The sequence below is a fragment of the Berghia stephanieae genome, chromosome 4, assembly GCF_034508935.2.
Source record: "Berghia stephanieae isolate SIO BIC M18660-M18661 chromosome 4, UCSD_Bste_1.3, whole genome shotgun sequence".
In the NCBI taxonomy this organism is placed as follows: Eukaryota; Metazoa; Mollusca; class Gastropoda; order Nudibranchia; family Aeolidiidae; genus Berghia; species Berghia stephanieae.
Genome location: NC_088363.1, coordinates 19,121,846 through 19,133,348, shown reverse-complemented (window position 1 = coordinate 19,133,348; position 11,503 = coordinate 19,121,846). Strand labels below are relative to the sequence as shown.

Here is an 11,503-nt window from a genome sequence, read left to right as displayed (position 1 = left end):
AAATCTTTATTATAATTTTTAATGCCAGTAATCATATACCGATTACCAACTGATTCTGGTTCTATGATAAAGACTATCACTAGAAATATAATAACATTATGAGTGCGCTAACCACGATTCTGTTTCTAATCTGAAGCATTCCTGGTGTCACTATTAAGCGAGCTATCTGATTAGTTGTTAACCATGTCGTTCTGCCAGCCAAAGAAGGGATCAATTTACCGCCTTTAATTGAACAACTTTAGACGTGAAATTAATATCAGGATATAGTGTCAAACTATTTTACGTTATCATACATTAATAGATCACACCATTCATTTGGTATCGTTTTCCATGCCAGAACTAGCAAGCATTTTACTGATACCTGCGATGTCTAAACTCTGAAAGACCTTCGATTCTTATTTATTAACAAACCTACTTCTCCTCTCATTGGGAATCCCCAATAGTTCAGTCGTTAGAGCTCTCGCTCAACACGCAAAGGGACCATGGTGGAGCCCGAGTGCAGACGAATTTTTATCTGACCCCCATGTCCGCCCAGCAGTAGCTGGATATGTTAGATCTGTGCGGAGAGTACTTACCTATAGACGCGTCCTATCTAGAAGATAGCAAGCAATTGCAAGTGTTCGTTTCACGTTATAATAAGCTTTTAACGAAATCGGGTCGAACGCCGAACCCGAACGCCGAACCCGAACGGATATAGCCTTCTCACGTGACCATGAACGAGATCTGGATAGTGAAGACTCTCAAGCGGTATGCAGCATCGGATCTAAGGTCACATGATAGAGGATAGCTTGGGTTGCTGTTGGCTTGTGTTAGGGGAGGGGCAAGGTCAGTGTCATTCAATAGTATATAATTGTGCATGTGGCGCTCTATACAGAGAGAAAATTATAAATTGATTACGGGGGAAGGTGGGGGGAGGGGGGGGGGTGGGTTGACCCACAAACGATCGAGGTGTTGGGCTTCGGGTAGACCATGATACGAAATCAAAGAGAAAAGGCCGCTGGTACTTGGATGGTGGAAATGGTTAGGGGGGGGGGGGGGTAGTGACAATCAGCATGGGATGTATATATTAACATTAATAATATAGGCAATAGATGACCAGGGATGTGTATTGTTTGTATATGTTTGTGTGTGTGTGTGTGTGTGTGTGCGCGCGCGCGCGTGTGTGTGTGTGTGAAAGGGATTACACAAAAACACCTTTCTCTGTAGCTTCCAAATGATTACGTATACGATAAATTTGAAACCCACATTGTTTGAATCAGCTCACTAATTAATTCCTGAGCCTTGAGATGGTGACGCAACTATTACATACAAGACCTTGCAGTCGAGACGGCAGGGCTTTTGGGTTACACAACCACTATTTACCCATCGGTCAGCGGTACTCTTTGATGTATACAACACTCACCGCCTTTACGCAAAGCCGCCTGCCCATAAATCAAGAGATGGTCTCCTAACTGTTCACAAGCGAACTGTCAAACGAGCAATCGATGATTGGATAAGAATCTCAAGATTTCATATAATAAGGTAAGTTTTGGAGAGGTGATATCCCCCCACCCGTCATCGGACAGAACTTTCATTGCGTTATATCATATGAGCTCCGCCCATTGTCTTTCTATTCGGGAGTGACGAGATTAGACGAGAGGACGCGAGAGAAAAAAATGGTCACGTGTTGGGCAAGTCGTTCGTTAGGCGAGCTTCGGTGTCTAACTATAACTCCGTAATAACTGGATAATCTCCGGCTTCATGGACTTAATAGCTGTAAAGGGCAATGTAACCTTATAAGTGCACGCTCTGTTACTCTTTGTTGATTTGTCGAGGCAGGCTGGTTATTTGGAATGGTCTTTTTCCTGCAATTAATAATTTCTTTGATTTATCCGTCACTGTTTCACAAACCTTTTTTCAGATCTTTATTGTTTTATGTATTTGCCTTTACAACGTATTTATACCATTTCATATTCGCCATTAGTGTCTTATACATCGCGTATCGTTGACAAAGGAGAAACCCAAAGGGTGCCCATCAAAAGACATGTTTTTGTGAACTGAAATAACGATTCTATTCATTTTTTTTTCAATTATAATTACTTTTTAATACTACAAGCAGCAGCACCGTTTGCACAATGCCTCATAAACGCAAAAGACTGGTTGAACCAACAGGCATAAAACTCACCAATATTTTTGCTTTTAATAGAGTTTTTTATTTGATGGAAAATCCCTGATAAAACTGTTTGCCTGGGGTAATCGTCATATTTACAGAGAGATCAAGGGGATCTTGGGCGTGTGCACATTTCTCACCTCATCACCTCAATCAAACACGTCATCGTTAGAAAATACGAAATTATTCCAATGTCCCTGACATTTTATTTGAGAATATCTTTATTGATAATCTTGTAGGGATTATAAATTTCAATAGAACGATTATTATCTATTGATTTTGTGAGCGAATAATGTAAGGCAGCTTTTAACTTTTTATCATGGGATGATAGACAATGAATGAACGTGGATAATGTATTGTTTTTCATAAGTTTAAGTATTCCGATTTTAAGATTATTCGTTCTCGTATCCTGTTACATCATTTTTCATTTTCTTAGGCAACCAAAGCCATAAAACGTGCCATGCCGCAACTAAAAAGACTAAAGATTGCCACAGGTTGCAATTGTTTGATTGCCATATAAATGATTTACTGACTTCTTCATACTGCACCTTTTGGAAATGGTTTAGATCATTTGGCTAAATTCGAATAAAGTCACGACAGCCCTTGAACTTAGCTTCTCTGATTTCGGAAAGGGACACAATTACGAGATACAGGTCGACATAAAAGAATATGGTTCATCGAGTTTGCGACTGGAGAGAAGCTGCCGGGGTTCTGTTTCACTATGAGGAGACATTGTGTGGCAGTCTATTGATCTAGGTTCAAGGCCATCATTAATAATCTATGGCGGTTTCGCCCACTTGCAGTCATAGTGGTAGCGGAGGTTGCAAACCATCTGGTTTGAATTTCCATTTTGAGGATATGAGTGTTGAAGACATTGTGCTGATTTGTCATGACATTCTAGTGTGTAACCATCAGAGGCTGCATTTGCCCACTGACAGACATCTTGTATCCTTCCGTTCTAAACAGTGGTAGATTGCAATGGTACTACAATCCGGCCTCTATCAACAACGCTACAATTTCTAAAGGATTTCTTCGAATATCGATCGGTTTTTTGTAGGTAACCTTTAGAAAATATAGTATTAATGTTTTTATGGGTTTTATCTAAATTCAATAGTGTAATCTCTTTGAATTTGCGATTGGGCATGGACTGAACGTGGCTCGTTGATACTTTATGTACCAGTTAATTAGTTGTGACTTCGGAAGCAAAAAATGTGAACCCTAAAGTTTCAATTGATTTTTATTTTGGTCTGGTTGCGAATCAAATGTCAACTGCTCGTCAGTTTTTATGATAAAATTAAATACAGTAGCCATTAAACCCATGGAGCCGTTTATATTCCTTGCTACCCTTTTGATAGGACGCTATTCAAAGGCAATCCTTTCTTTATAACAAAATGACAAATTATTTCAACTCGAAAAGCTTTATCCGCTGCATCTATTGCCATATTTCAATCTTTCCTGATTACAACATATACACGTAATATAATGCAATTCAACGCAACCTTTGTAAGTGTTGGACAGCAATTTTGGACAAAGAGAGCGATGATAAGGTCTCCTGATTTAAATATCAATCTTGGATAGAACGGGTCAAAATGTGTGTAAAAAGCAGTTTTAATGGGGTCTACAGGGAATAGAATTTGAAAGAAAAACTGCTACAAGCTCGAAACCAATTTTATGCGTATCGTTACAACACAGTTTAGGTCATCTCATCAAGGGCTTGCTGCATTAAGCATTGAACTCAGCAATGATCTTATTTTGATTTTACGTAGGATTACATATTGATACGATATTACATACACTGCTGCTATTGATATCATTGTGGTATGTTTTATATATGTAAATTTTGTATATTTATATATAACGTGCATTGAGCATCACCCAGCTGATGTTGATTATTATTATTATTATTAGTAGTAGTAGTAGTAGTAGTAGTAGTAGTAGTAGTAGTAGTAGTAGTAGTTGAAGTAGTAGTAGAAGTAGTAGTAGTAGTAGTAGTAGTAGTAGTAGTAGTAGTAGTAGTAGTAGTAGTAGTAGCAGTGATAGTAGTATACATTGATAACTGACCCTATAGACGAAATTAAACGTTGCGAATTGACACAAGCAAATGGAAGACAAGAAAAAGTAAAAGCAAATCAAAGACAAAGCTAATCTTTTTAAAATCGATTGAGGGGTCGTATTTCGTGATACCCTGGTTATTTCTTTACGTTACAGAATTCCAGCAAGACGTTTTATGTTTGCTGTTCTCAACCTTTGTTCGGTAATTTTATTTTAATTCATACATGAATGGATCTAGAATTACTGTAATTTGTGTGCATTAATACTAATGGTATTTTTTTCTTTCTGTGAAGAAAGAAGATTATTCACAAAATTCTTTCCACATGTCACTGGATTATTGATTGAAAGACTACGTGTTGAGAAAGGAAGATAATTCTTCATAAATACATCTTCACTACACACAAAACAACACGCAACAGAAAAAAGATCAGGAAGTTTAGTTAATAAATAATTGCGTGAGTAGTGTGGATTCTTGGCGTTTTATAAAGTTCAACCGTCTCTAATCGGGAACCTTTAACCAAAGACAAAGTTTTACCTATTCACCGAATTTTGGAATCAGGAGTGTTTGATATCTGTATTTCATTACTTAAGGATTTATTGTATTTGGACTATTAGAGACACATTACAGGTGACATAACCATAGATGTCTTCGCAAAATCCTGAAGATAAAATGGATTGACAAAATTAAAAACGAAGAAGTATGGAGAAGAGCAAATCTAGAAGACGTTGGAAGGCAACTATACAAAAGAAAATGGAGATGGATAGGACAAACATTGAGGAAACCAAAGGACAATGTCACAAGGACAGCCCTGCAATGCAATCCATCCGGAAAGAGGAAAAAAGGAAGACTAAGGTCACCTAGAAGGGAGACATTCCGGTAGAGCTGGAGAGGTCTGGGATGTGCTGGCAGGAGATGGAAAGACTGGCCAACGACTGAAGAGGATGAAAGTGTTTCATGGGTGGTCCATACCCACTGTAAGATGAGGACTGAAGAAGAAGACATGTGACATTTCTAGATGGGAGAAGGTTAAAACTTAGAGATCGGGTATTTTGATATTATACGGGATCAAGTGGGGAATGCTAATTGTTTTAGGGATTTTATTTTATTTTATTTTCTGTATGCTTTGTTTGCCTATATAAATATATTTTTATCACGAGAAAAGGTAACAAATCATTAGTAAAATGTTCCTTCTAACACATGATCATATAATATGAAATGAAACGAATTATTTAAAACTTCAGGTCAACAAAATAAAATAAAGAGATTGAGATTTAAATAGATTTAAATTTCGACACATTATTTTGGACAGATATCCTGGATTATATGTATTACATTGTCATAATAGTTAAAACATTATAGGTAAAAATGTATGTGTGTGTGTGTGTGCGCGCGCGCGCGCGTGTGCGTGCGTGCAGGGGAATGAGAGAGACACAGAGAGAGAGTGACGGAGAGAGAGAAAGAGAGAGAAAGAGAGAGAGAGAGAGAGAGAGAGAGAGAGAGAGAGAGAGAGGGAGAGAGCGACAATGAGATGAAGTAATGAGATGAAATGTAAACCAAGATCAAAACTATATAATTCAAACATAAGATAGAGGGACGGTAGAGGGGCGTGGGGGCAGAGAGGTGTTATTAAAGAATACTAGACAGCGTCACAGACATGTTGTGATTATTTCATGATTTAGAATAGCCATAGATAATGACATTGATTTCCAGAACCTGCAGCTAGATAAAGGGTTTTTGAAAAAACAAATTGATTGAATATATAAGAAGCGAAATTAGAAAGGAGATCCATTTGATTATGCATTCTGTGTATGTAGAGCATTTACAAGAAAGAAAGGTTTCCCCAAGGGGAGAACAAATGAAGAACTGTTAGGATTATTTTAGCAGATTGCAATGCATCAGAGCTTTTTCTTTTGAACAAAAATTTTAAAAAATGTAAGGAATCAGAGGCCTACTATCGTCTTAAACGTGTCTACCTCCCTCCTCAAGTCGTTACCCGGTTTTGTTTTGTTTTTTGTTTTGTTTATTTTTTGTTTTTTTTGTTTTTTGGGGTTTTTTTTTTGTTGTTTTGTTTTGTTTTTCTTTTTTTGTTGTATTTTATTTTATTGGGGGGGGTGTATTTGTTTGGTTTGTTGGGTTATTAAAAAAATTGTTTTTATTTCTTTGAATTCTAAAAAATTAAAGCGGCATAACTATATGTTAAATGATAATGTACCGATGTGAAATTTAGATAATATTTGGATTTTTGGTTGTCTTACCTTTGGCAGATTTTGTTTAATTTTTTCCATTCAAAAGTAAACTTAAGGATTGTGACAACGTGTGGTTTTATTTGCTTATTCAAGTTTGACATGGATTCGAAACATCTTAACTATTAAATTTACAAGATAAGTTACACACACACACACACACACACACAACACACATATATATATATATATATATATATATATATATATATATATATATATATATAGTGATAAACTACATCGTTTTGATTTGCCTCACTGCATTTTTACATACGCATACCGTTTAAGCATAAGAATTTTTTTGCCTTTATAGATTTCGTGTTAACTGAGTAGTTAGGAGGATTTTTTAATCTTTTTTTTAAATCGACATTGATTATTATTTAAAGTGATATTTCGCTAATAATAGATTTGAATATACACCTCTCAACTTTCATTTTCTCTATCATTATTATCTTGATTCCGCTCGCGCCTCTCTCTCTCTCTCTCTCTCTCTCTCTCTCTCTCTCTCTCTCTCTCTCTCTCTCTCTCTCTCGCTCTCTCTCTTTAATCTTCTGCTTCACTTGATGTGTGTGTGTGTGTGTGTGTGTCTGTGTGTCTGTGTGTGCATATATATGTGTGTATGTGTTTCCCTTTTTATACTGTTTTTTAAATTCAGTTTTTATCTTTAACTTTATAAGCTTTGTTTAATCTAACCCATTATTCTCGTTTTACCCCCCCCCCCCCCCTCACCACCCCTCCCCCACACACACCATTTAAAATTGTTTTGTGACGAATATTTCTGTACTTTCTGTTATTCCTTGACGTTATCCGTCTTTTATTGTTTCAATATAACTGAGCCACCGATAATCGATTGTAAAACGTTGGGTCATTGTAAAAATAGTTAATTTTAGCTGTACTTAGAGGTAAAAATTTTGAAAATCTCTACCGATTATCGGTATGACATCATTTACGAGATTCCCGGTTAAAAGGGCCAATTATCGAGTTGTTATTTTTGTACCTTCTTAATCGGTTTTCTTAGTGCATTCTCAGGTGGCAAATATTGATTATGACTTGGAGTGTGTTCTGTGTCATGATGTTACTTCGTGTGTTTTTCTTGATTCACACACATCGAATTTGTCCTTTGAAAAATTATGTAGGAGGATCAATCAATGACATTGTAATAATGGCATGCGTATAGTTTATGGGTTTAAATCCATCTAAGATTTATATTATAATACTAAATTCCAGCCCCGCTAACACGTTCCTTTTTCGTGTGATGTTTACGTTGCATATAGCGTCTGTCTCTTATTGATAGAAAGTCTTACCGCTAATCAGAAGGTCAGGAGCTCGATTCTCAGTCCAAGGAAAGCTGTATCTTTGGGGATTTTTACCTTGAATTTTCTCTGACACTGCATGACACCTTTCTGATTTTTTAGTGTGACACTCCTGCATCAAGACCTGGTAAATGTCTTTTTACGCCTATCGCCACTCGTGCAATGGGAAGTAGGAGTTGTGACGTTTACCCTTTCCTCTCTTCCAGTACAAAACTCCTTGGAAATGTGTAACCAGTCCTCCCAACAATGAATAAACAATGAATACGTTATACTTTGAATCGAAAGGTGGCACAACTATATTATTAGTAACATGATGTATAGGCATATTCCTATGATTACAGAACGTAAAAGAGCGATGGTGGATAATTATCATTTATTTAGGCTAGAAAGTAAGATGCCGACACTCTGAAACCAGAAGATCAGTAACACAGTATATATATATATATATATATATATATATACATATATGTGTGTGCGCGCGCGCATGTGTGTGTCTGTGTCTGTGTGTATGTATATGTATGTCTTTATGTGTGTTTATGTGGACCCATACTGCCCTACACTTGGCAATAATTTTATCGATTATACCGTAAATTAAATTTATATTTAGACACTGCTTTTTGTATAAAGACAAGAATGAGCCACACTGTTAACACTGCATTGATTGGGAATCAACAAATCATGGTCCGGAATAAAATACAACTACTTTATGATTATATTACACTACTATAATATAATTGATTGTTGTGGCTTGAGATGGTGGGCTGATAGTTTAGTGTTAAAATGAATACACACCTGTGTAATTTTGTATATTGTCCGGGACCAGGTTGTATGTTTATTGGCATGCAGTATCATCTTCATCATCATTAACATTATTATCATCGTCATCATCATCATCATCATCATCATCATCATCATCATCATCATCATCTTCATCATCATTAACATTATTATCATCGTCATCATCATCATCATCGTCGTCATCGTCATCATCATCTTCATCAATCATCATTAGCCTCTATCACCATCGGTATTTTGATAGCCCTTCACAAGCGAGTTTTTTGTCTTGCATGTTAAATGTTTCTGCTGTCTCGAGAACCTTGTTAAAGCACTTTGAACTTTGGATATTTTTTTATGTAAACGTTTAACATTTTGCACAAAAGTTCAAGTCATCACGACCATTATCTTTGTTCAGTTGGTGATAGACTTGCTTATTATATTAAATCACTTATTCAATATTTGAATGACATGTTTTATGTTAAATAGTTGGAAATATTACAATTATTTGTATCATCTGTATTGACTAATTGCCTTAAGTAAACCTCTCTTTAAAAATGTATTTGAAAAAAGTACAACTTTAAAGTTATAAAAAAATTACTAGAAGTACAAAATTTCAGTCTTTTGCCGCTCAAAAAGACTAAATAATATACAAGTTCCAATGAACAAAATTAAAATGCAACCCGAAGATTTCAAATGTCGAACTTTATATTATTTTCAGGGTATAATTCGTCTTTTAACAGAAGGTTGCAAATATTTTTTTCATATCGGTGAGTATATCTATTGTCATTCTAAATACAATATTTAAATTTATATTTTACAGATTTCAAACTAGTCCACCAAATGCAACAGATCACAACACCAAGCCGCTCTGATATCTTAATGGATGTAATACACCCGGTTGATTACTCAATATGATACTATGTCCTTCTCTTCCTCCAACATCCAACCGAAGTTTAAAAAACGTGTCCTTCTATTCCAATTAGACAACAACACCAACTCTCAAGATTCCCATAAATTCATCCCGAGTAACGGAAGTGAAATCTTCCCGCCAATCCCCCTTGGGGCAGATAACATTTATAATGAAGACTCCAAGGCAAAAGAATACTCTCCTCTACCGCACGGAACAGGAAGTAACTTTCTAAATACATCGCAAGAAGCAAACAATGACGTCATAATCCCAATCCCTGATTGGTCTACTGCCTTGAGGGAATGGGGTACGTGGTGGGATCTTCACGTTTTCGGGAACGCTGTTTTATTTTTAACCCTTGCTTTGATCAGTGTAGCCATTTTCATTCGGTTTCGGGATCGAGTTCTTCGGTTCCAGATCGTCCTGAATACATTGGTTCTCCTGGCTACCTCCGGTCTGTTCCGAGCCATTTTTCTTCTTGTTGATGCCTATGGCCATCAGTTTCGAATGTCCGGGTACTTGGTTGGGATTATGACTCAAGCTGTCTACCCACTTCTCTGTGCGTGTTTTGGACTGACTCAGGTAAAGTGGTTTAAATTCGTTTTATAATGCATCATTCTTTCATCTTACAAGCTTGTGATATGACTGGCAAAGAATTATCTTTATTTCTTTTTTCACAGAACCCTATAAATATGATAAGTGTCTTTTTCACACAGATACTGAACTATTCATATTACCTTTTATTATAATATTTTACAAAATTTTGAGTAATTGAATTACTAATAAGGCATGTCCGCTGAAGTTTTGATTGATGTCCTTCTTCTTCTTCTTCTTCTTCTTCTTCTTCTTCTTCTTCTTCTTCTTCTTCTTCTTCTTCTTCTTCTTCTTCTTCTTCTTCTTCTTCTTCTTCTTCTTCTTCTTCTTCTTCTTCTTCTTCTTCTTCTTCTTCTTCTTCTTCTTCTTCTTCTTCTTCTTCTTCTTCTTCTTCTTCTTCTTCTTCTTCTTCTTCTTCTTCTTCTTCTTTTTCGTCTTCTTCTTCTTTTTCTCCTCTTCCTCCCCCTCCTACTTCAACTACAACTACTACTACTACTACTACTACTACTACTACTACTACTACTACTACTACTACTACTACTACTACTACTACTACTACTTTTCTTCTTCTTCTTCTTCTTCATCTACTTTTACTTCCTATGCAGATCACATTCTAATTTTATTCCTTACTTCCAAATCCTTTGTCTCTACAAGATACATTTAGAGTATCTTCTCTAAACTAATCTCATTGGCAGTCTAAAATATTACAACTTCTCTCACATTTTAAAGTAGCAATCCTTTCAGACTGATGGGATTTCAAGAAGCAAAATCACTTTGATAACAGAAATGAAACTTCAAATCCTAGTAAATCTTGTAAGGTTTTATCTTAATCTTACAATATCCCAACACAAAATCTGGCAAAGTCCATTTGCATTTTAGAAAATCGTAATAACGTCATGATTATCATCGAAACATAGTCCATACATAATGAAGAAAGAAGAAAATAAGATGTGGAGCAAAAGGGGCGAGGGAGGGGGTAGGTATAATTTATCAAATTGCCTTAAGAGTTCGTTAACAATTTTAGGTGAATTCATTATAATATTTTCTCCAAAACTGTAGTAGTGACGCACAAATGCTTTATAAGATAATAATGGGATAGGAATGGGCTAATCTTTCCAAGAATTACATTTTAAAAAGATTTTTGCTTAAAACAAAAGTTGACATGCAATGTAAAAGAAGTTTTCATATCATTGGGAGGAAGAAAGTTTTATGGATGTCAAAGAATTTTATTTCAATTCTGTCTGAAAAAAAGGTTTTGAAGTTGCTAATTCTATACATTTCCGTAGATAAGTTATTCAGTTTGCAAAATCACAAATAATATTTAATTATCATTTATGATGATGATGGTTATCATGATAATGATGGTGATGATGAAGATAATGATAACAACGATGACAATATTATTAATAGTAACGATAATAATAATAATAATAATAATAATAATAATAATAATAATAATAATAATAA

The 11,503-nt window shown here is 35.6% G+C and overlaps 1 protein-coding gene across 1 annotated transcript in view; it reads left to right on the top strand.

Annotated features, from left to right (window-relative positions):
• Positions 1 to 11,503, top strand: part of LOC144970165 (uncharacterized) — a 70,166-nt gene that overhangs the window by 2,161 nt on the left and 56,502 nt on the right. Inside the window, exon 2 of the mRNA XM_078909513.1 lies at positions 9,356 to 10,024. Within this exon, the coding sequence (XP_078765639.1) occupies positions 9,455 to 10,024 (570 nt within the window). The 5' untranslated portion in view covers positions 9,356 to 9,454. The remainder of the gene's footprint in view (positions 1 to 9,355; positions 10,025 to 11,503) is intronic.